The 26,921-nt window shown below is 31.5% G+C and overlaps 1 protein-coding gene across 5 annotated transcripts in view; it reads left to right on the top strand.

Annotated features, from left to right (window-relative positions):
• LOC148169094 (uncharacterized) overlaps nt 1-26,921 on the top strand; it is an 83,431-nt gene that overhangs the window by 8,200 nt on the left and 48,310 nt on the right. For all 5 annotated transcript variants that reach the window (XM_088044659.1, XM_088044660.1, XM_088044662.1 and 2 more), the window contains exon 2: nt 16,454-16,874. In XM_088044659.1, coding sequence (XP_087900785.1) covers nt 16,454-16,874 — 421 coding nt within the window. The remainder of the gene's footprint in view (nt 1-16,453; nt 16,875-26,921) is intronic.

The following is a 26,921-nucleotide window of genomic DNA, read 5'->3' as shown; positions in this document are numbered from 1 at the left end:
TTCGTCTGATTGCTCGCAATTTGTAGGGGCGAAAAAACGACTTCTTCAAAGAGTCAAACTGGAGGAAGTGGGCAAGTGATCTTCCCTTTGGAAAAGACACGAGAAATTAGAGGAACTACTCTGTCATTAGCAAGGGGAACATCGTTCACACGAGGGCTTTGGACGGAAGTTTCTTTAGCGGTTGATTTCTTCTGTATTATTGCCTTTTGTTGGCATATTTTTTATTTCTTATAGAATAAATCTTGTCATTTTTTTTTTGTTTTCAAGTCGAAGCTTAAATTCGTAACTTTGAGAATTTTTGTGTTACGGCTACGAAGTTTTTTTTGAATAGTTTATTGATTCTACCAAATTGCAAAATTTTAGAGCAAAAGGCTTAAAATTAAAAAAAATATATTTTTAGGTCTAAGCGAAAATTGCCAACACTTTTTGGTAAAATTCGTAACTTTGGCAGTTTTAGTGCTACATTTACGAAATTAAGGGAAATTACTTTTTTTGAATAGTTTATTGTCTCTACCAAATTACAAAATTTTATAGCAACAGACTCAAATTTTAGAAATTTTTATTTTTAAGTCGAAGCTTAAATTCGTAACTTTGACAATTTTATTGTTACAGCTACGAATTTTTCAGAGGTTACTTTTTTTGAATAGTTTATCGATTCTACCAAATTGCAAAATTCCAGAGCGAAAGACTCAAAATTTAGAAATTTTTATTTTCAAGTTCAAGCGTAAATTGCCATCACTTTTTGGTAAAATTCGTAACTTTGGCAATTTTAGTGCTACAACTACGAAATTTGGGGAAATCACTCTTTTTGAATAAATTATTGACTCTACTAAATACCAAAGTTCTAGAGCAAAAGGCTCAAATTTTAGAAATTTTTATTTTTAAGTCTAAGCGAAAATTACCAACACCTTTTGGTAAAGTTTATAACTTTGGCAATTTTAGTGCTACAACTACGAAATTTAGAGAAATTACGCTTTTCGAAGAGTTTATCGGCTCTACTAAACTGCAAAATTTTAGAGCAAAAGACTCAAATTTTAGAAATTTTTGTTTTTAAGTCGAAGCTTAAATTCGTAACTTTGACAATTTTAGTGTTACAGCTACGAATTTTTCAGAAGTTACTTTTTTTGAATAGTTTATCGATTCTACCAAACTGCAAAATTCCAGAGCGAAGGACTCAAAATTTAGAAATTTTTATTTTTAAGTTCAAGCGAAAATTGCCAACACTTTTTGGTAAAATTCGTAACTTTGGCAATTTTAGTGCTACAACTACGAAATTTGGGGAAATCACTCTTTTTGAATAACTTATTGACTTTACTAAATACCAAAGTTCTAGAGCAAAAGGCTCAAATTTTAGAAATTTTTATTTTTTAAGTCTAAGCGAAAATTACCAACACCTTTTGGTAAAGTTTATAACTTTGGCAATTTTAGTGCTACAACTACGAAATTTAGAGAAATTACGCTTTTCGAAGAGTTTATCGGCTCTACTAAACTGCAAAATTTTAGAGCAAAAGACTCAAATTTTAGAAATTTTTGTTTTTAAGTCGAAGCTTAAATTCGTAACTTTGACAATTTTAGTGTTACAGCTACGAATTTTTCAGAAGTTACTTTTTTTGAATAGTTTATCGATTCTACCAAACTGCAAAATTCCAGAGCGAAGGACTCAAAATTTAGAAATTTTTATTTTTAAGTTCAAGCGAAAATTGCCAACACTTTTTGGTAAAATTCGTAACTTTGGCAATTTTAGTGCTACAACTACGAAATTTGGGGAAATCACTCTTTTTGAATAACTTATTGACTTTACTAAATACCAAAGTTCTAGAGCAAAAGGCTCAAATTTTAGAAATTTTTATTTTTTAAGTCTAAGCGAAAATTACCAACACCTTTTGGTAAAGTTTATAACTTTGGCAATTTTAGTGCTACAACTACGAAATTTAGAGAAATTACGCTTTTCGAAGAGTTTATCGGCTCTACTAAACTGCAAAATTTTAGAGCAAAAGGCTCAAATTTTTGAAATTTTTGTTTTTAAGTCGAAGCTTAAATTCGTAACTTTGACAATTTTAGTGTTACAGCTACGAATTTTTCAGAAGTTACTTTTTTTGAATAGTTTATCGATTCTACCAAACTGCAAAATTCCAGAGCGAAAGGCTCAAAATTTAGAAATTTTTATTTTTAAGTTCAAGCGAAAATTGCCAACACTTTTTGGTAAAATTCGTAACTTTGGCAATTTTAGTGCTACATTTACGAAATTAAGGGAAATTACTTTTTTTGAATAGTTTATTGTCTCTACCAAATTACAAAATTTTATAGCAACAGACTCAAATTTTAGAAATTTTTGTTTTTTTCTCGAAGCTTAAATTCGTAACTTTGACAATTTTAGTGTTACAGCTACGAATTTTTCAGAGGTTACTTTTTCTGAATAGTTTATTGATTCTACCAAATTGCAAAATTTTAGAGCAAAAGGCTTAAAATTAAAAAAAAAATATTTTTAAGTTTAAGCGAAAATTGCCTACACTTTTTGGTAAAATTTGTAACTTTGGCAATTCTAGTGCTACAACTATGAAATATGGGGAAATGACTTTTTTTGAATAGTCTATTGACTCTACCAAATTGCAAAATTCTAGAGCGAAAGACTCAAAATTTAGAAATTTTTATTTTCAAGTTCAAGCGAAAATTGCCAAAACTTTTTGGTAAAATTCGTAACTTTGGGAATTTTAGTGCTACAACTACGAAATTTGGGGAAATCACTCTTTTTGAATAACTTATTGACTCTACTAAATACCAAAGTTCTAGAGCAAAAGGCTCAAATTTTAGAAATTTTTGTTTTTAAGTCGAAGCTTAAATTCGTAACTTTGACAATTTTAGTGTTACAGCTACGAATTTTTCAGAGGTTACTTTTTTTGAATAGTTTATCGATTCTACCAAATTGCAAAATTCCAGAGCGAAAGACTCAAAATTTAGAAATTTTTATTTTCAAGTTCAAGCGAAAATTGCTAACACTTTTTGGTAAAATTCGTAACTTTGGCAATTTTAGTGCTACAACTACGAAATTTGGGGAAATCACTCTTTTTGAATAAATTATTGACTACTAAATACCAAAGTTCTAGAGCGAAAAGCTCAAATTTTAGAAATTTTTATTTTTAAGTCTAAGCGAAAATTACCAACACCTTTTGGTAAAATTTATAACTTTAGCAATTTCAGTGCTACAACTACGAAATTTGGGGAAATCACTCTTTTTGAATAAATTATTGACTACCAAATACCAAAGTTCTAGAGCGAAAAGCTCAAATTTTAGAAATTTTTATTTTTAAGTCTAAGCGAAAATTACCAACACCTTTTGGTAAAATTTATAACTTTGGCAATTTCAGTGCTATAACTACGAAATTTAGAGAAATTACGCTTTTCGAATAGTTTATTGGCTCTACTAAATTGCAAAATTTTAGAGCAAAAGGCTCAAATTTTAGAAATTTTTATTTTTAAGTTTAAGCGAAAATTGCCAACACTTTTTGGTAAAATTCGTAACTTTGGCAATTTTAGTGCTACAACTACGAAACTTGGGAAAATCACTCTTTTTGAATAAATTATTAACTCTACTAAACACCAAAGTTCTAGAGCAAAAGGTTCAAATTTTAGAAATTTTTATTTTTAAGTCTAAGCGAAAATTACCATCACCTTTTGGTAAAATTTATAACTTTGGCAATATTAGTGCGGCAACTACGAATTTTTCGAAAATTACTTTTTTTGAATAGTTTATTGACTCTACCAAATTACATATTTCTAAAGCGAAAGACAACTTTTGGAAATTTTTATTGTCAAAATTGTCAACATCGTTTGCTAAAATTCGTAACTTTGTCAATTTTTGTGCTACAGCTATGAAATTTGGGAAAATTACTGACTTTCTTAAGATTTCTCTCATTATTTCCTTGTAATTTCGTAACTTCTCCTGATTTCTTTGTGACTTCGTCTGATTTCCCTAGATTTCCTACTGATGTCCTATGATTTCCCCTCATTTTCTACTGATTTCTTATTGATTTCCTAACAGTTTCCCCTGATTTGACCGAGAGAAGGTGAAGAAATGATGTGAAGACTTGAAATTGAAGATGCCCAAGTGTCATAACGCTTGTAATAGATACGAAGGAAATGACCACAATTTTTCAAGAAATGGGAGTCTATTTTGCTCTGTGGTCGTCAAGCATTATCATATTACACCGCATTGTCCAAAGATAATAAGTGTTCCATTATAGTGGGTTTCAATACAGATAACCCATTTTGAAAGAATAGCGTTAAGGTGGGCGCACACCCACCCGATTATTGTGCCATTTGAGATCACTACTTAAAGTTCATTGCTATTAATTTTTCGAAATGTTAATGTATGAGCATTAGAAGGTATTAATCTTAAAGCGATGATATAGTAGTTCGGTTTTACGATGCTGCTGAAAGCTTTGAGTTGGCGATCATTTAGTGCTCATAAATAACGTTTAATAGACTTAAAAGGTGCGTTGTTCTCGTCGAAATCCGCGAAATCCGCCGTTCAAAATTTCCAAACCAGCAGCTGTTCTTCTTCCTAAATTTAGTGGCCGTGTTTTTGTTATTTCCGTTTTCGTCACCTAGACATATGGCATGCACCGCTAAGCAAACATGTACTAAGTTCTTTATTATCATTGTAGCTCCTTCCATGTTCTTTTGTGAGATTCCGTGAATTTGGCGGTGTGGTAAAAGACTCGGAAGATGCACTCAGAGTCAAAGAAATCAAAATAAACACTTTCGAATTTGTATGTTGATTTGTTACTGAACTCTTTGTTTTACATTGAGACAGCTTTCATTACTTGCTGCGAAAACACGTGTTTATTGTGGAGGAAATTACTCGGATATGGTCTAACCAGTGGCGATAGGTTCTTGTTGGACACATGCGAAGGTGGAGGTCGTGGGAAGTCACGATTTGCACAGCCACAATGCAAGCAATTTGTCAAAATGTAATCGATACCTGATTCATTCGTTGGAAGAACCATTTCTTTGCTTTTTAAATTTCCCGTCGAAACGATGAATATACTCAATGCTTGGTTGGGCACGTGTTACTTGAACTCTATCTCAAATTGATTACATCCGTCGACAGGTGCTGGAGTTCATTATCTTCGTTTTATGTATGGGTAGTTTCACCTGTCCAACAAATCAATTTTGTGAACTGGAATTTTGATCGCTTCGTTTCCATTGTTGAGGTGTAATCTTGTGCTGTTTTTGTTCAGTTATGATCTTTTAACAAGCCAAAGTTTGCATAATTTTGAAGCGGACATTTTTAGAGTCTATTTATTTTCAGGCCTACACGAATGTTGCACCATTTACTAAATCTTTTTTTAAGGACTCTACGCGTGTGGTATGCTCGTCTGTAATTTAGGTTACAATGGGTAGGGTCTTCGGTTAAATATAGTTAGGGATATGCATTACGCTAATGGGCACTTTGAGTTTGACGGAAAATGATAAATTGCACTTATTGTTTCCGATGTGATAAGAACAGATCACTTGGAAATGGTTTAGGATGTAAACAATCAATTATTTAATTATGTAAAGGCATGGATTAAAAAATAAGTGGTCCCGAGATAATTCCCAGTGGGACTCTTATCTCGATATCAAATTTATGCGGAGCTATAAAAAATTTTAGAAAATTTACATATTTAAACTTGCTATGAATTTGTTGGCTATTAATTTTGCCCAATTATAAGCTTGTAGAACAAAAGAGACACATGATAGAAATTTTTATTTTAAGATCAAGCAAAAATTGATGACATCTTTTTCTAAAATTTATAAGTTTGGTAATTTTTGTGCTACAACTACGAAATTTGGGGAGATTACTCTTTTTGAATGGTTTATGAAGGCTACCAAATTACAAAATTCTAGAGCAAAAGACTCAAATTTTAGAAATTTTTATTTTCAAGTCCAAGCGAAAACTGTCAACACCTTTTGATAAAATTCGTAAGTTTGGCAGTGTTAGTGTTACGGTTATGAAATTTTGGGAAATTACTATGTTTGAGTGGTTAATTGATTCTGCCAAGTTGCAAAATTCTAGAGCAAAAAAATCAAATTTTAGAAATTTTTATTTTTAAGTCCAAGTGAAAATTGCCAGCACCTGTTGGTGAAATTTGTAATTTTGGCAATTTTAGTGATACGACTACAAAATTTGGGGAAATTACTCTTTTTGAATAGTTTATTGACACTATCAAATTTCAAAATTGTAGAGCAAAAGACTCAAATTTTAAAAATTTTAATTTTTAAATTCAAACGAAAACTGTCAACATCTTTTGATAAAATTCGTAGGTTTGGCTGTGTTAGTGTTACGGTTATGAAATTTTGGGAAGTTACTATGTTTGAGTAGTTTATTGACTCTACCAAATTGCAAAATTGTAGAGCAAAGGGCTTAAATTTTAGAAATTTTTATTTTCAAGTCCAAGTGAAAATTGCCAACACCTGTTGGTGAAATTTGTAATTTTGGCAATTTTAGTGATACGAGTACAAAATTTGGGGAAATTACTCTTTTTGAATAGTTTATTGACACTACCAAATTTCAAAATTGTAGAGCAAAAGACTCAAATTTTAAAAATTTTAATTTTTAAATTCAAACGACAACTGTCAACACCCTTTGATAAAATTCGTAGGTTTGGCTGTGTTAGTGTTACGGTTATGAAATTTTGGGAAGTTACCATGTTTGAGTAGTTTATTGACTCTACCAAATTGCAAAATTGTAGAGCAAAGGGCTTAAATTTTAGAAATTTTTATTTTCAAGTCCAAGTGAAAATTGCCAACACCTGTTGGTGAAATTTGTAATTTTGGCAATTTTAGTGATACGAGTACAAAATTTGGGGAAATTACTTTTTTTGAATAGTTTATTGACACTACCAAATTTCAAAATTGTAGAGCAAAAGACTCAAATTTTAAAAATTTTAATTTTTAAATTCAAACGAAAACTGTCAACACCTTTTGATAAAATTCGTAGGTTTGGCTGTGTTAGTGTTACGGTTATGAAATTTTGGGAAGTTACTATGTTTGAGTAGTGTATTGACTCTACCAAATTGCAAAATTGTAGAGCAAAGGGCTTAAATTTTAGAAATTTTTATTTTCAAGTCCAAGTGAAAATTGCCAACACCTGTTGGTGAAATTTGTAATTTTGGCAATTTTAGTGATACGAGTACAAAATTTTGGGAAATTACTCTTTTCGAATAGTTTATTGACACTACCAAATTTCAAAATTGTTGAGCAAAAGACTCAAATTTTAAAAATTTTAATTTTTAAATTCAAACGAAAACTGTCAACACCTTTTGATAAAATTCGTAGGTTTGGTTGTGTTAGTGTTACGGTTATGAAATTTTGGGAAGTTACTATGTTTGAGTAGTTTATTGACTCTACCAAATTGCAAAATTGTAGTGCAAACGGCTTAAATTTTAGAAATTTTTATTTTCAAGTCCAAGTGAAAATTGCCAACACCTGTTGGTGAAATTTGTAATTTTGGCAATTTTAGTGATACGAGTACAAAATTTGGGGAAATTACTTTTTTTGAATAGTTTATTGACACTACCAAATTTCAAAATTGTAGAGCAAAAGACTCAAATTTTAAAAATTTTAATTTTTAAATTCAAACGAAAACTGTCAACACCTTTTGATAAAATTCGTAGGTTTGGCTGTGTTAGTGTTACGGTTATGAAATTTTGGGAAGTTACTATGTTTGAGTAGTGTATTGACTCTACCAAATTGCAAAATTGTAGAGCAAAGGGCTTAAATTTTAGAAATTTTTATTTTCAAGTCCAAGTGAAAATTGCCAACACCTGTTGGTGAAATTTGTAATTTTGGCAATTTTAGTGATACGAGTACAAAATTTTGGGAAATTACTCTTTTCGAATAGTTTATTGACACTACCAAATTTCAAAATTGTTGAGCAAAAGACTCAAATTTTAAAAATTTTAATTTTTAAATTCAAACGAAAACTGTCAACACCTTTTGATAAAATTCGTAGGTTTGGTTGTGTTAGTGTTACGGTTATGAAATTTTGGGAAGTTACTATGTTTGAGTAGTTTATTGACTCTACCAAATTGCAAAATTGTAGTGCAAACGGCTTAAATTTTAGAAATTTTTATTTTCAAGTCCAAGTGAAAATTGCCAACACCTGTTGGTGAAATTTGTAATTTTGGCAATTTTAGTGATACGAGTACAAAATTTTGGGAAATTACTCTTTTTGAATAGTTTATTGACACTACCAAATTTCAAAATTGTAGAGCAAAAGACTCAAATTTTAAAAATTTTAATTTTTAAATTCAAACGAAAACTGTCAACACCTTTTGATAAAATTCGTAGGTTTGGCTGTGTTAGTGTTACGGTTATGAAATTTTGGGAAGTTACTATGTTTGAGTAGTTTATTGACTCTACCAAATTGCAAAATTGTACAGCAAAGGGCTTAAATTTTAGAAATTTTTATTTTCAAGTCCAAGTGAAAATTGCCAACACCTGTTGGTGAAATTTGTAATTTTGGCAATTTTAGTGATACGAGTACAAAATTTGGGGAAATTACTTTTTTTGAATAGTTTATTGACACTACCAAATTTCAAAATTGTAGAGCAAAAGACTCAAATTTTAAAAATTTTAATTTTTAAATTCAAACGAAAACTGTCAACACCTTTTGATAAAATTCGTAGGTTTGGCTGTGTTAGTGTTACGGTTATGAAATTTTGGGAAGTTACTATGTTTGAGTAGTGTATTGACTCTACCAAATTGCAAAATTGTAGAGCAAAGGGCTTAAATTTTAGAAATTTTTATTTTCAAGTCCAAGTGAAAATTGCCAACACCTGTTGGTGAAATTTGTAATTTTGGCAATTTTAGTGATACGAGTACAAAATTTTGGGAAATTACTCTTTTTGAATAGTTTATTGACACTACCAAATTTCAAAATTGTAGAGCAAAAGACTCAAATTTTAAAAATTTTAATTTTTAAATTCAAACGAAAACTGTCAACACCTTTTGATAAAATTCGTAGGTTTGGCTGTGTTAGTGTTACGGTTATGAAATTTTGGGAAGTTACTATGTTTGAGTAGTGTATTGACTCTACCAAATTGCAAAATTGTAGAGCAAAGGGCTTAAATTTTAGAAATTTTTATTTTCAAGTCCAAGTGAAAATTGCCAACACCTGTTGGTGAAATTTGTAATTTTGGCAATTTTAGTGATACGAGTACAAAATTTTGGGAAATTACTCTTTTCGAATAGTTTATTGACACTACCAAATTTCAAAATTGTTGAGCAAAAGACTCAAATTTTAAAAATTTTAATTTTTAAATTCAAACGAAAACTGTCAACACCTTTTGATAAAATTCGTAGGTTTGGTTGTGTTAGTGTTACGGTTATGAAATTTTGGGAAGTTACTATGTTTGAGTAGTTTATTGACTCTACCAAATTGCAAAATTGTAGTGCAAACGGCTTAAATTTTAGAAATTTTTATTTTCAAGTCCAAGTGAAAATTGCCAACACCTGTTGGCGAAATTTGTAATTTTGGCAATTTTAGTGATACGAGTACAAAATTTGGGGAAATTACTCTTTTTGAATAGTTTATTGACACTACCAAATTTCAAAATTGTAGAACAAAAGACTCAAATTTTAAAAATTTTAATTTTTAAATTCAAACGAAAACTGTCAACACCTTTTGATAAAATTCGTAGGTTTGGCTGTGTTAGTGTTACGGTTATGAAATTTTGGGAAGTTACTGTGTTTGAGTAGTTTATTGACTCTACCAAATTGCAAAATTGTAGAGCAAAGGGCTTAAATTTTAGAAATTTTTATTTTCAAGTCCAAGTGAAAATTGCCTACACCTGTTGGTGAAATTTGTAATTTTGGCAATTTTAGTGATACGACTACAAAATTTGGGGAAATTACTCTTTTTGAATAGTTTATTGACACTATCAAATTTCAAAATTGTAGAGCAAAAGACTCAAATTTTAAAAATTTTAATTTTTAAATTCAAACGAAAACTGTCAACACCTTTTGATAAAATTCGTAGGTTTGGCTGTGTTAGTGTTACGGTTATGAAATTTTGGGAAGTTACTATGTTTGAGTAGTTTATTGACTCTACCAAATTGCAAAATTGTAGAGCAAAGGGCTTAAATTTTAGAAATTTTTATTTTCAAGTCCAAGTGAAAATTGCCAACACCTGTTGGTGAAATTTGTAATTTTGGCAATTTTAGTGATACGAGTACAAAATTTTGGGAAATTACTCTTTTCGAATAGTTTATTGACACTACCAAATTTCAAAATTGTTGAGCAAAAGACTCAAATTTTAAAAATTTTAATTTTTAAATTCAAACGAAAACTGTCAACACCTTTTGATAAAATTCGTAGGTTTGGCTGTGTTAGTGTTACGGTTATGAAATTTTGGGAAGTTACTATGTTTGAGTAGTTTATTGACTCTACCAAATTGCAAAATTGTACAGCAAAGGGCTTAAATTTTAGAAATTTTTATTTTCAAGAACAAGCAAAAATCGCCACCAACTTTAGCTGAAATTCGTAGTGTTGATAAGTTTTGTGCTACAGCTATCGATCCACTCTTGTCTTCCCAGTAAAGTGGCGCATATGATTCCAATCCGATTAGAACCAAAAAACTATTCATCGAACAAAAAACGCACCAACTCAATCCAACTTTTTATTCATTGGTTGCTCCTCCCAAACTTTTCTAATTAAATCGTATCGAAAAGAACACCGCCTTTGTTAAAACACATGTCACTCCTTCGGAGTCAAAGGTTATGACAGTAGTCCGGTCATAAAACAACCCATCACCCAAACAAAATCAAAGCCTTGTTCATTCACATTGTTCTTGTTGCATTGCTTGAAGCACCGTTCCAAGTCTTCTTTTAAAAGTAAATTCGTGTTATTCTCTGGACAAATACCTGGTTTGTCGGCACGTCGTTTGTCCGGCACTTACCTATATTTAACGTAATATGCGTAATATGCTTTGGAATGCAGACTGGAAATAGCCAGGGAGACGTTGATTGATACTGGAGTGAAGGAAGATAGCCGAGGTGGATGGAACAGGTGCCTTTTGTAACTCGCTAAAGGACGGTGACCCGTGCGACCGCAGTTTCCATTGTCACTTCCTTATGTACGAATTTTCTTTTTTGATACTTTTTCGTGTTCAATGGTAGAATCAGTCAAGCGGTTTAAGTTAATTGTGACCTTATCAAGGAGCGGTTTTCGACCTTTCATTTATTAATGATAATGGATTATTATAAACGGAAAAAAAGTGATTTTCCTTGAGTGCTAACAATTTAGTCTCCGGAGGTTGGAGACTATCAGACCGTTATAATCTGGATGTGGAAAGGAACCAGTGGTTACATTCGTTGTTATGTAGGTCACGCTGCAACGTCAAGCTTGATCGAAGATTAAAATAGAGTTTGTCGCAGAGGAGTTTATTTTAAAATGATTCCAATTTGAAATTTAGGGACTTTTTGGTATCAAATCATCAGAACACTTTCTTGTAATTCGTACCTGAGTCTTTTGCTCTAGAATCTTGCAATTTGGTAGAGTCAATAAACTATTCAAAAAGAGTAATTTCCTCAAGTTTCCTGTCGCTGATTTTTACCTAGAGTTCTATAGGCGTGTTTACTCGTCTGTGATTATCAATATCTGCAATCTGATAGTGTTGAAAGCGAAATATTTATTATTTTATCGCCGTATAAATCAATTAACACTCCCTCGGATAATTAGATATCTAAAAGTGCCCCTTTTCATGACTTCATCTCAATCTTTTACAATTCAAATTGATCACTCCCTTTGAAGAATGAATCACACACGCCATGCCTCCCCTGTCTGAGCGAAATAGGCTAAAGCAAACCTATAAAACTGCCGTCACCTCGTTCCCTTGAAGCCCTGTAAATTACAATTGTAAATTTGGAATGTACGCCTTAGTTGAGTGTAAACAATCTCTAATTAACTTTCCTCCTTCCTGTGTGAAATTCTCACGGATTAACATACTCGTCCATAATTTTCTTGTCATTCAACGATTTGAAAATGAGTTTGGCATATAGCAACGATGGAATCTTATTAAAGATTGGTGTTTCTAGGTAGGTCACACCGCTTTTTGACAATACTCTCCTTACAATGGCGAAACATCAATTTGCACCACGTCATAGGCATTGTGAGCTAATCAAGCATGGTACCCCCATGCGAGGTCCATAAGCTGTCCTTTGATGTAGCGTCATGAGTCATCCCGGAGTTTTTCAAAGAGTGGTCAAACCAACGAAGCGTAACAAGACCGAAAGTGTACTGGAGGAATCTACTTACTGTGGGCGAGATGCCAAACCAAACGCATCAGACAGGATGGCGATATCCGGTGGGTTATCACCGGCGAGAGTACTAATTACCATGGCCCTCCCGAAATGTTTGAACATGGGCCTATTTTTAATTTACGTAATGCGCCGGCAATTAAGAAGACCAAAATAAATACCTGAGAATTTATAGCGGCTTCGGGCTCTTTATTTTAGAGGTTTATATGCGCCACACATGCAGACTTTATCAAATTCTGGACTTGAGATAAAATCGTGGGTAATTGCGCGACCTGCGGCGCGGCGCTCCACTACTGATTTCTGTCTATTCAAACAACAATAAAAACTCTCCCGAGGTGAAGACGCAATATATCACCTCAAACATCTACCTATAATACAATTACAACACAGCTGCAGCTGGGAATGCGCACAATTCTGGTTTAATGAGCAACGAAGCAACCTGACAGGATCATTCAAGATCGCAGTAATTGGTCGCCTGTGGGATGCAATTGTGTGCGGGAAAAATGTGGACATCGGCCGGGAGCGGCCACGACGACTGCAACGTGTAATTTCTGGAATTACTCAAATTACAGATGGCTCATTTTTATCTTAGTCTCGATGTACTGGAGATATATTGATTCGTGGCTGGCCTTGGGTAGGGCACTTGGGGTTCAATGCTAACGATGGGAATGGTTTTGGTTTCACTGGGAAAATTAGAGCGCGTTTCGTGGGAAATGTGAAGAAAGCAGAAAGTTCTTATCTTTACACTCAGAGGAAATTTAGGCGGGCGTCAGATTTCGGGATTTTAAATATTTCCAAATTCGACTGAGAGCCACTAACTTTTAAATTGTAATAGTTTTCTTTTAGCTTATAAATGTCCAAAACGAACGAACCAGAAGGTTTTCAAAAATTACAAATTTCTACAAAATTTTTATTTTTAAGTCCAACTTTTTCAATTTTAGTGCTACAATACGAAATTTAGGGAAATTCTTTTTTTTGAATAGTCTGTTGTCTCTACCAAATTGCAAAATTCTAGAGCAAAAGGCTCAAATTTTAGCAATGTTTATTTTTGATTCTAAGCGAAAATTGCCAACTCCATTCAATAAAATTTGTAACTTTGGCATTTTTAGTGCTACAACTACGAAATTTAAGGAAGTTACTCTCTTTGAATAGTCTATTGACTTTAACAAATTGCAAAATTCTAGAGCAAAAGGCTCAAATTTTAACAATTTTTAATTTTTAATTCTAAGCAAAAATTGCCAACTTTTTGGTAAAATTTGTAACTTCGGCAATTTTAGTGCTACAACTACGAAATTTAGGGAACTTACTCTTTTTTAATAGTTTATTGACTCTACCAAATTGCAAAATTCTAGAGCAAAAGGCTCAACTTCTAGAAATTTTTATTTTTAGGTTCAAGCGAAAATTGCCAAAACCTTTTGGTAAAATTCGTAACTTTTCCTATTTTAGTGCTACAACTACGAAATTTGGGGAAATTTCTTTTTTTGAATAGTCTATTGACTCTACCAAATTGCAAAATTCTAGAGCAAAAAGTTCATATTTTAGCAATTTTTATTTTTAATTCTAAGCGAAAATTGCCAACTCCATTCAATAAAATTTGTAACTTTGGCATTTTTAGTGCTACAATTACGAAATTTAAGGAAGTTACTCTATTTGAATAGTCTATTGACTTTAACAAATTGCAAAATTCTAGAGCAAAAGGCTCAAATTTTAACAATTTTTATTTTTAATTCTAAGCAAAAATTGCCATCACTTTTTGGTAAAATTTGTAACTTCGGCAATTTTAGTGCTACAACTACGAAATTTGGAGAAATTACTCTTTTTTAATAGTCTATTGACTTTACCAAATTCCAAAATTCTAGAGCAAAAGGCTCAACTTCTAGAAATTTTTATTTTTAGGTTCAAGCGAAAATTGCCAAAACCTTTTGGTAAAATTCGTAACTTTTTCAATTTTAGTGCTACAACTACGAAAATTGGGGAAATTTCTTTTTTTTGAATAGTCTATTGACACTTCCAAATTGCAAAATTCTAGAGCAAAAGGCTCAAATTTTAGCAATGTTTATTTTTGATTCTAAGCGAAAATTGCCAACACCTTTTCGTAAAATTTGTAACTTCGGCAATTTTAGTGCTACAACTACGAAATGTAGGGAAATTACTCTTTTGTAATAGTTTATTGACTCTACCAAATTGCAAAATTCTAGAGCCAAAAGTTCATATTTTAGCAATTTTTATTTTTAATTCTAAGCGAAAATTGCCCCAACTCTATTCAATAAAATTTGTAACTTTGGCATTTTTAGTGCTACAACTACGAAATTTAAGGAAGTTACTCTCTTTGAATAGTCTATTGACTTTAACAAATTGCAAAATTCTAGAGCAAAAGGCTCCAATTTTAGCACTTTTTATTTTTAATTCTAAGCAAAAATTGCCAACACTTTTTGGTAAAATTTGTAACTTTGGCAATTTTAGTGCTACAACTACGAAATTAGGGGAAATTTCTTTTTTTGAATAGTCTATTGACACTTCCAAATTGCAAAATTCTAGAGCAAAAGGCTCAAATTTTAGCAATGTTTATTTTTGATTCTAAGCGAAAATTGCCAACACCTTTTCGTAAAATTTGTAACTTCGGCAATTTTAGTGCTACAACTACGAAACTTAGGGAAATTACTCTTTTTTAATAGTTTATTGACTCTACCAAATTGCAAAATTTTAGAGCAAAAGGCTCAACTTCTAGAAATTTTTCTTTTAGGTTCAAGCGAAAATTGCCAAAACCTTGTGGTAAAATTCGTAACTTTTTCAATTTTAATGCTACAAATACGAAATTTGGGGAAATTACTCTTTTTTAATAGTCTATTGACTCTACCAAATTCCAAAATTCTAGAGCAAAAGGCTCAAATTTTTGAAATTTTTATTTAAAATCTAAGCGAAAATTGCCAACATCTTTTGAAAAAATTTGTAACTTTGGCAATTTTGGAGCTACAACTACGAAATTTAGGGAAATTACTCTTTTTGAATAGTTTATTGACTCTACGAAATTTTTATTTTCAAGTCGAAGAAAAAATTGCCACCAACTAAAAGTCGTAATAGTTTTAGTGATGTGATGATCATGTGAGCCACAAAATTTTTGTTTAGGGTAGGCCATGAAAGAGAGAGACAAACATAGAAGTCGTGTCGGAGTGAAATTTTGTTTTTGATATAACTTCAATTTTTTTATGAAAATATGACGAGATGCATGACATTACGAGGTGCAAATAAGGGAAAATGTATCGTGTGTCTTTCCAGAATCAATATTGTATTGAAAACTAATTGAAATTAAATCAAATGACAAATGTCAAACTACTGTCAAAATTTTTCTCGACTTACGTAAATTTTGTTAAATAAAAATTTTGTGGATCACACGTTAGTTTTCTAATAGCTTATAAATGTAGAAAACGAACGAACCAGAAGGTTTTAAAAAATTACAGATTTGGCGGAAATGCGAATTTTTGATATTGTCGAACTTTTCTCTCCAGTGAAAGCTGAGAATTTTCGTTCACGTCTTGTTTCGGACGATTTTAATTAAACTTCCTCTGAAATTGTATAAATGATTAAACACCAAATCGATTATTGATGCAACGACAACAATCCAGTCAAACTGGAAGACAGACCAAGAGTAGATACGCACCGCCCTCTTTTTCTGTCACATATATCAAGTAGAAACAGCAGAATTGCGTAATTTTCCAATTAAATGTCCGCTAAATAGGTATAAATGTGCGAGACGAAACGGTTACGAGCAGGTGTTCACTTCAGTTAATGACAATGTAATGCTTGTGGAGTTGCAGTCTTGAAATGGCTGCAAGAAACACATTTCATATCCTGAATTAAGCATGCAGTCATTTAGAGTGGTTTGACCGATAAATTTTAACTCTTTTCTGGAGGTCGGAGCGGCGCAATCTGCATGTGTTATGCAACTATTAGTGTATTAGGGCATGTCACGTTCTGCGAAGCATGTAGGAGCTCCTAAAGATAGACCCCAGGTAATAAATCGTTTGCGTGTTTGCGGCGAATACTGCATCACAAGCCGCCAAGCCCGTGTAGCCTGTACACCCACGGTGGCGAAGAATTTTAATGTTTACAAAGGGTAGAAACCATTTTTTTATTGTTGGCATCTCTTCCAGGTCAGCCAACGTCTCCCGCATCCCCGACACGAACTCGCTGGAAACCGACAAAGACAAGCCCTGCCGTCCGTCGGTCCACCAAGTGCACCCCGTCTGCGAAGACAAGGCTCATTTCATCGGCTACGAAAAGCACATGGTCATGCCGGAATTATCGCCCAACGAATTGGCGAACGGGAGTCCTCCACCATATCCAAAGCGTGCTAGTCTCGATTCTAATCCAAGCCCTACACAGTGCTACCCCCTAGCGCCGAATATCTGCGTCGAAGCAGGGAGGATTCAGTTTATCCGACAAGAAACAGAGGGCGTCCAGAACCTGGAGAGTTTACCTACCCCACCGGCAACTCCGCGAGTTGGGGGGAGGGTGACTGTAACGAGGGGGTTGCAGACGGAGTTTGAGGAGGAGGCGTTCGACGAAGTGAAGGTAGGGGGTGCTAGCAGCTAGTTTTGTGCGATTTGGATAGAAAAAGGGATTCAAGCTCATTAAGAGTTAAAGAGGCTGAATGGCCTCAACTCAATTTAAAAGTTTCGCCGATATCCTCGTCGAAATTTATCGTCATATCGGGAAGATTCCAAATGGGGCTTTTTCCGGCATCCGTAAACACCTCGTCGCTTTTACGCAAGAGGCGGAGTCGTAATCCGGAGGAGCATAAGGAACCCTCGTCCTTAAGCTGACCGGGAAGTTTCCCTGAGTGTTATGGAATTCCGGATTACGGCGGGTAGTCCAGGCAAAATCGACGCTAAAATTTCGAATGCTGGAAATAATTCGCATAAGGCTGATTTTTTGTGTGGACGTGCATTTTATTGTTCCAAAAAAATGTCAAAAGTTTCCTTCGATAGGTGTTCTGCTAAAAAAGTTACGCTGAAGAAAACAAATCTTTGCAAATATCTTGTTACTGGTGATTCTAATGGCAAAAATACTTATTATGAAAATTGTATCTTATCAAATTTGCGACAAAAAAGTTTTCTACCAAAAAGGCTCAAGTTTTAGAAATTTTAATTTTGAAATCCAAGCGAAAATTGCCAACAGCTTTTGGTAAAATTCTTAACTTTGGCAGTTTTTGTGCTACAACTATGAAATTTTTTAAAGTTACTCGTTTTGAATAGTTTATTGACTCCAGCAAATTGCAAAATTTTAAAGCGAAAGAAGAAGAAGTGCAATCGAAAACTGCCAACATCTTTTGATAAAATTCGTAACTTTGGTAATTTTAGTGCTACGGTTATGAAATTTGAGGAAGTTACTTTTTTTTGAATAGTTTGTTGACGCTACCAACTTGCAAAATTCTAGAGCAAAAAGCTCAAATTTTAGAATTTTTTATTTTCACGTACAAGTGAAAATTGCCCTCATTTTGGTAAAATTCGTAACTTTGCCAATTTTAATGCTACAACTACGAAATTTAAGAAAATAACTATTTTTGAATACTTAATTGACTCCAGCAAGTTGTAAAAATCTGGAGCAAAAGGTTCAGATTTTAGAAATTTTTATTTTTAAGTCCAAGTGAAAATTGCCAACATCTTTTGTCAAAATTTGTAACTTTGGCAATTTTAGTGCTCCAACTACGAAAATTTGGGAAAATTACTCTTTTTGAATAATCAATTGAGTTTACCAAATTACAAGATTCTAGAGCAAAAGGCTCAAATTTTTGAAATTTTTATTTTTACGTTCAAGCGAAAATTGCCAACATATTTTGGTAAAATTCGTAACTTTGGCAAAATTAGTGCTACAATTACGAAATTTGGAGAAATTGCTCTTTCTGAACAGTTTAATGATTCTACCAAATTGGAAGATTCTAAAGCAAAAGGCTCAAATTTTAGAAATTTTTATTTTTAAGTCCAAGCGAAAACTTCCAACATATTTTGGTAAAATTCGTAACTTTGGCAATTTTAGTGCTATAATTACGAAATTTGGGGAAATTACTCTTTTTGAATAGTCAATTGAGTTTACCAAATTACAAGATTCTAGAGCAAAAGGCTCAACTTTTAGAAATTTTTATTTTTACGTTCAAGCGAAAATTGCCAACACCTTTTGGTAAAATTCGTAACTTTGGCAATTTTAGTGCTACAACTACGAAATTTGGAGAAATTGCTCTTTTTGAACAGTTTAATGATTCTACCAAATTGGAAGAATTTAAAGCAAAAGGCTCAAATTTTAGAAATTTTTATTTTTAAGTCTAAGCTAAAATTGTCTACACCTTTTGATAAAATTCCTAACTTTGTCAATTTTAGTGTTACAATTACAAAATTTGGGGAAATTTCTTATTTTGAACAGTCTAATGACTCTACCAAATTGGAAGATTCTAGAGCAAAAAGGCTCAAATTTTAGAAATTTTAATTTTTACGTTCAAGCGAAAATTGCCAACATATTTTGGTAAAATTCGTAACTTTGACAATTTTAGTGCTACAATTACGATATTTGAAGAAATTGCTCTTTTTGAACAGTTTAATGATTCTACCAAATTGGAAGATTCTAAAGCAAAAGGCTCAAATTTTAGAAATTTTTATTTTTAAGTCTAAGCGAAAACTGTGTACACCTTTTGATAAAATTCCTAACTTTGTCAATTTTAGTGTTACAATTATAAAATTTGGGGAAATTGCTCATTTTGAACAGTCTAATGACTCTACCAAATTGGAATATTCTAGAGCAAAACGCTCAAATTTTAGAAATTTTTATTTTTAAGTCCAAACCAAAATTGCCAACATATTTTGGTAAAATTCGTAACTTTGGCAATTTTAGTGCTATAATTACGAAATTTGGGGAAGTTGCTCACTTTGAACAGTCTTATGACTCTACCAAATTGGAAGATTCTAGAGCAAAAGGCTCAAATTTTAGAAATTTTTATTTTTAAGTCCAAGCGAAAACTCTCAACATATTTTGATAAAATTCGTAACTTTGGCAATTTTAGTGCTACAATTACGAAATTTGGGAAAATTGCTCTTTTTGAACAGTTTAATGGATCTACCAAATTGGACGATTCTAGAGCAAAAGGCTCAAATTTTAGAAATTTTTATTTTTAAGTACAAGCGAAAACTCCCAACACCTTTTGATAAAATTTGTCTCTTTGCCAATTTCACTGCTAAAACTACGAAATTTGGGGAAATTACTCTTTTTGAATAGTCTATTGACTCTTCGAAATGCGAATTATTTCGAGGTTCGTGCGTATTTTGCCTGGGCTAGGACTGACACACTGCCAGGAATTGAGGCACTTTTTTGTAAAAGTTTTTCTGAATAAACATTGAAATTGAAGGTTCGGGTAATGAAAGTTATTCGAGCAGAACGAACGGTTATCACAGGAAATTGAAATCTAGACGTGCTCAAAAAATGGGATTTGCTAGCTCAATGCTTTGAATTTTTGCAGCGTTTTAAAGGAAGTGTGTGCTATTGATGGTCTCATTCTTGGATAAAAAATTGATAAAGTTAAATATGTAATATTATTGATATGTAAACATGATAAGTAAATCGAAACAGGACGTGGAAAATTATACGTTTAAATTTTCGGACTAAACGGAAGAAGCTTAATTTCCATTTTTTTAGGAAACTCCGACGTATCACTTTTATCTCGCGTCATAAATAAATATTGCCGCATGATTACCGTCACTGTTTTGGAATGCCAAAATAATTTAGTGCGGCAAACTTGCGTCCAGATGAAAGAATGAGATTGTTTCTGGCAAATATTAGTGGGGAGACAAAGAAAATTCATTTTCTTTTGTGTTTTCGCGACGTTCCCGATTGAAAACAGTGATTTATGATTCGCTCCCGAAAGAAATATCATCTCAATTACGGGAACCAATGTATTAAATTCCAGAAATTCGGTTTGTTTTCCACTAATTCTAATATTTTCAGTGGCGTTGGAGGCTAAACCTTTCAATATTTCACTGCTCAAACCGAATTAAATCTAGTGTAAAAACATCCATTTTCCAGCATATTGGTTGTTTGGAAGCCCCAGTTCTGTATGCATTTACATTTTAAATAACGCTTTCGGTTGTTTATTCCGAAACACGGGGGCGATGCGTCCCCTTAACGAGACTAATATATTTGGCGGCGCCAAAGGGCAAATGAATTTATTATGTTGGTGGATTTTATGAAATCAAATGGATTGCTCGAGTATCTCTAGTACGAACAGAAAGGATTTACTGGGAAAATCAATCAAAAGAGAATTCTAATAACTTGCTCTACGCTTCGACGTTATCACTTTTTCCACTTGGATACGTTTTATAAAAGGGGCGACACTGTAAGTTCCATTGATGACGTATTCGTTATAAATCTCGCTCTTCGCGGATGATATTCACTTACAAGGACTTAACAATGCAAATCTATAAAACGCCAGACGTATAAATCACATTTTTGGCGACGCTTTTGTCGGATTCTAAATTTTCTTAACGAGCTGCTACCTCCATCATCTTTTCGTTGAAAGGGGACACGTGGAAAAGTGGCCGTAAATGGCATTCTTAATAATTCAAGTGGGACACAAGAGCGGAAAATTGGGTCTATAATCGAATTGGAAAACTAATTGCATTCGCAAAATTGCTTCATTGAATTATTTATAAACTCATGAGGAGTGAATGGAGTTAAATGTCGATTCTGTTACAGAACTAATTATTACAAAATGAAAGAAAGTTTTCTTGGTCTGTGGCGGAAACGAGTAATTATGGTTTTGCAAAAATTATAGAAACATTGATTCATAAGGGGATAAAAGTCAAGATATGTCATAAATTACAGTGATATATGAAACTGCTCAGAAAGAAATAACGGATGTCGGTTTTACCCCAAGTTAATTATGTAACGAGTGTCATGAAGTTTAATTTATCATTGTTGCTTTTTCAAACGCTGATTAAAACCGCATATTGCGATTGGGTATTGATTTTTTTGTTTGCCATTCAAATACTAATAATTCTGGTGGTCATCTGATAGTCAACACAGAAGAATAGATAAATTGTGTCAACAAAACGTGAAAATCATCCTAAAAATTACCACATGACACTTCCAACATCTGCTCCAGTCACAAAACAATTTAGTTTTTAATGAAATTTTTGGCAGACAGGTGTATTTGTATACATACAGCGACCGGCAGACAGAAACGTGGATGATTTCAGAGTCTTGATTACTCATTTTACTGCTATTATTTACGGAAAACTAATTTAAGAATTTGGAACTGAACGCTGAGCGTAGTTTCCAAGCGATTCGGCTTGTTACAATTACATGTTATTACATTTCAAAGCCGTGGCTTTTAAAAATGAAAAGAAACATCGACGAGGTGTTTTAAGTGAGTAATTTTCTATTATGTACTTACAGAAATTAAATTGTGCCGAATTTGAAATTTGAAAGTGGCCGAAAAAATTAAGTTTCTAAATTTAATTCGGTCGATATCTCCATTATTTACGTAGCAGTTTTAAATTTTTGGTGTTCATTCTACGCAGAATTTCCTGCAGACTCCAAAACTGGGCGATAATTTTAGGTACGTCAATAAATAACCAAATTATGGCCGATCAAAGTTTCGGATGTTTTTTATTTTTTTTATTTTTTAAGGCTCGATATCTTCAAAACTACAACAGATAAAAAGAAACGGTTTGGGCCACCGTTTTTCTCGCGCTTTTTTTTCTTTTCTTCTTTTGGAATTTGGCAGAGTTAACAAACGTTTCAAAAAGAGTCATGTCTTTACATTACCTATTTTAATTTAGAATTTTACAAATTTTTATCTCGTTCTGAAAATAAAAATTTCTAAAAATTCAGTTTTTTGTTCTAAAATTTTGAGATTTAACAGAGTTAATAAACGTGTGAAAAGGGGTACTGTTTCTAAATTTCATTCCAGTACTTCCAAAATTAGCGAAATTCCAGAATTTAATTTTGAATATCACAAATTTTTAGCTCGTCCTGAAAACAAAAATTTCTAAAAAATCAGTCTCTTGTTCAAAAATTTTGAAATTTGGTAGAGTTAATAGACGTGTCTAAAGGAGTACTGTCTCTAAATTTCATTCCAATACTACCAAAATTAGCAAAATTACGTTTTTTAATTTAGAATACTACAAATTTTTAGCTTGTCCTGAAAACAAAAATTTCTAAAAAATTTGTCTTTTGTTCTCAAATTTTGAAAGTTGGCATAGTTAATAAACGTTTCAAAAGGTGTAATGTCTCCAAATTTTATTCAGGTACTACCAAAATTAGCAACATTACGTATTTTAATTTACAATATTACAAATTTTTAGCTCGTTTTGAAACCAAAAATTTCTAAAAAATCAGTTTTTTGCTCTCAAATTTTGAAATTTGGCATAGTTAATAAACGTGTCAAAAGGAGTACTGTCTCTAAATTTTATTTCAGTACTACCTAAATTAGCAAAATTCTAGAATTTAATTTAGAACATCACAAATTTTTAGCTAGTTCTGAAAACAAAAATTTCTAAAAAATCAGTCTCTGTTTTTAAAATTTTGAAATTTGGCAGAGTTAATAAACGTGTCAAAAGGAGTAATGCCTCCAAGTTTCATTCAAATACTACAAAAAATTAGCGAAATTTCGTATTTTAACTTAGAATATTACAAATTTTTAGCTAGTCCTGAAAACAAAAATTTCTAAAAATTCAGTCTCTTGTTCTAAATTATTGAAATTTGGCAGAGTTAATAAACGTGTCAAAAGGAGTACTGTCTCCAAATTTCATTCAATTATTACTAAAATTAGCGAAATTACGTATTTTAATTTAGAATATTACAAATTTTTAGCTCGTCCTGAAAACAAAAATTTCTAAAAAATCAGTCCCTTGTTCTAAAATTTTTAAATTTGGCATAGTTAATAAACGTTTCAAAAGGTGTAATGTGTCCAAATTTTATTCAAGTACTACCAAAATTAGCAAGATTACGTATTTTAATTTAGAATATTACAATTTGTAGCTCGTCCTGAAAACAAAAATTTCTAAAAAATCAGTCCCTTGTCCTAAAATTTTGAAATTTGGCAGAGTTAATAAACGTGTCAAAAGGAGTAATGCCTCCAAGTTTCATTCAAATACTACAAAAAATTAGCGAAATTACGTATTTTAACTTAGAATATTACAAATTTTTAGCTAGTCCTGAAAACAAAAATTTCTAAAAATTCAGTCTCTTGTTCTAAATTATTGAAATTTGGCAGAGTTAATAAACGTGTCAAAAGGAGTACTGTCTCCAAATTAATTTCATTCAATTATTACTAAAATTAGCGAAATTACGTATTTTAATTTAGAATATTACAAATTTTTAGCTCGTCCTGAAAACATAAATTTCTAAAAAATCAGTCCCTTGTCCTAAAATTTTGAAATTTGGCAGAGTTAATAAACGTGTCAAAAGAAGTAATGCCTCCAAGTTTCATTCAAATACTACAAAAAATTAGCGAAATTACATATTTTAACTTAGAATATTATAAATTTTTAGCTAGTCCTGAAAACAAAAATTTCTAAAAATTCAGTCTCTTGTTCTAAATTATTGAAATTTGGCAGAGTTAATAAACGTGTCAAAAGGAGTACTGTCTCCAAATTTCATTCAATTATTACTAAAATTAGCGAAATTACGTATTTTAATTTAGAATATTACAAATTTTTAGCTCGTCCTGAAAACAAAAATTTCTAAAAAATCAGTCCCTTGTTCTAAAATTTTTAAATTTGGCATAGTTAATAAACGTTTCAAAAGTTGTAATGTGTCCAAATTTTATTCAAGTACTACCAAAATTAGCAAGATTACGTATTTTAATTTAGAATATTACAATTTGTAGCTCGTCCTGAAAACAAAAATTTCTAAAAAATCAGTCCCTTGTCCTAAAATTTTGAAATTTGGCAGAGTTAATAAACGTGTCAAAAGGAGTACTGTCTCCAAATTTCATTCAATTATTACTAAAATTAGCGAAATTACGTATTTTAACTTAGAATATTACAAATTTTTAGCTCGTCCTGAAAACAAAAATTTCTAAAAATTCAGTCTCTTGTTCTAAATTATTGAAATTTGGCAGAGTTAATAAACGTGTCAAAAGGAGTACTGTCTCCAAATTTCATTCAATTATTACTAAAATTAGCGAAATTACGTATTTTAATTTAGAATATTACAAATTTTTAGCTCGTCCTGAAAACAAAAATTTCTAAAAAATCAGTCCCTTGTTCTAAAATTTTTAAATTTGGCATAGTTAATAAACGTTTCAAAAGGTGTAATGTGTCCAAATTTTATTCAAGTACTACCAAAATTAGCAAGATTACGTATTTTAATTTAGAATATTACAATTTGTAGCTCGTCCTGAAAACAAAAATTTCTAAAAAATCAGTCCCTTGTCCTAAAATTTTGAAATTTGGCAGAGTTAATAAACGTGTCAAAAGGAGTAATGCCTCCAAGTTTCATTCAAATACTACAAAAAATTAGCGAAATTACGTATTTTAACTTAGAATATTACAAATTTTTAGCTAGTCCTGAAAACAAAAATTTCTAAAAATTCAGTCTCTTGTTCTAAATTATTGAAATTTGGCAGAGTTAATAAACGTGTCAAAAGGAGTACTGTCTCCAAATTAATTTCATTCAATTATTACTAAAATTAGCGAAATTACGTATTTTAATTTAGAATATTACAAATTTTTAGCTCGTCCTGAAAACATAAATTTCTAAAAAATCAGTCCCTTGTCCTAAAATTTTGAAATTTGGCAGAGTTAATAAACGTGTCAAAAGAAGTAATGCCTCCAAGTTTCATTCAAATACTACAAAAAATTAGCGAAATTACATATTTTAACTTAGAATATTATAAATTTTTAGCTAGTCCTGAAAACAAAAATTTCTAAAAATTCAGTCTCTTGTTCTAAATTATTGAAATTTGGCAGAGTTAATAAACGTGTCAAAAGGAGTACTGTCTCCAAATTTCATTCAATTATTACTAAAATTAGCGAAATTACGTATTTTAATTTAGAATATTACAAATTTTTAGCTCGTCCTGGAAACAAAAATTTCTAAAAAATCAGTCCCTTGTTCTAAAATTTTTAAATTTGGCATAGTTAATAAACGTTTCAAAAGTTGTAATGTGTCCAAATTTTATTCAAGTACTACCAAAATTAGCAAGATTACGTATTTTAATTTAGAATATTACAATTTGTAGCTCGTCCTGAAAACAAAAATTTCTAAAAAATCAGTCCCTTGTCCTAAAATTTTGAAATTTGGCAGAGTTAATAAACGTGTCAAAAGGAGTACTGTCTCCAAATTTCATTCAATTATTACTAAAATTAGCGAAATTACGTATTTTAACTTAGAATATTACAAATTTTTAGCTCGTCCTGAAAACAAAAATTTCTAAAAATTCAGTCTCTTGTTCTAAATTATTGAAATTTGGCAGAGTTAATAAACGTGTCAAAAGGAGTACTGTCTCCAAATTTCATTCAATTATTACTAAAATTAGCGAAATTACGTATTTTAATTTAGAATATTACAAATTTTTAGCTCGTCCTGAAAACAAAAATTTCTAAAAAATCAGTCCCTTGTTCTAAAATTTTTAAATTTGACATAGTTAATAAACGTTTCAAAAGTTGTAATGTGTCCAAATTTTATTCAAGTACTACCAAAATTAGCAAGATTACGTATTTTAATTTAGAATATTACAATTTGTAGCTCGTCCTGAAAACAAAAATTTCTAAAAAAACAGTCCCTTGTTCTAAAATTTTGAAATTTGGCAGAGTTAATAAACGTGTCAAAAGGAGTAATGCCTCCAAGTTTTATTCAAATACTACAAAAAATTAGCGAAATTACGTATTTTAACTTAGAATATTACAAATTTTTAGCTAGTCCTGAAAACAAAAATTTCTAAAAATTTAGCCTCTTTTTCTAAATTTTTTTAACTTGCCAGAATTAGTAAACACGTCAGAAGGAATAATCTCTCTAAATTTGATTCAAATACTACTAAAATTAGCGAAATTACGTATTTAAATTTAGAATATTACAAATTTTTAGCTTGTCTTGAAAACAAAAATTTCTAAAAATACAGTCTCTTGTTCTAAAATTTTGAAATTTTGAAAAGGAGTAATGTCTTCAAATTTCATTCAAATACTCGCAAAGTTAGCAAAAGTACGAAATTTTGTATGGAAAATTTTACAAATTATAGTTCTTCCTGAAAATAAAAATTTCTAACAAACAGTCTGTTGTTCTAAAATCTAAAAGTGCAACAGATAGAAAGATACGGTTTTTGCCATCGCTTTTCTCACGATTTTTTAGCTAAGAATCTGAGCTTAGATTTTTTTAATGTCGAAAATTTGATTTTTTTTGAAAAAAAATTACGACTAAAGGCGTCAAGGTTCTGAGGTCGATGTCTCGCTTATTTTTGGGACTTGCGTTATTTGGGCTCATTTTACGCAGAATTTTATTTTAGTCCAAAACTAGGCAATATTTTCACGTACGTCAACAAATAACCGATTTATGAAACATGAATATTTAAAGTTTAGAGTCCGTTTTTGAAGGACGTAAATTCAACTTTTGCTCCGGCATTCACCTGTGCAA

This window comes from Gnatocerus cornutus, chromosome 9 (assembly GCF_029298725.1).
Source record: "Gnatocerus cornutus isolate USDA-ARS CGAHR chromosome 9, icGnaCorn1.1, whole genome shotgun sequence".
NCBI lineage: Eukaryota > Metazoa > Arthropoda > Insecta > Coleoptera > Tenebrionidae > Gnatocerus > Gnatocerus cornutus.
This window is presented reverse-complemented; position numbering and strand designations above follow the sequence as displayed.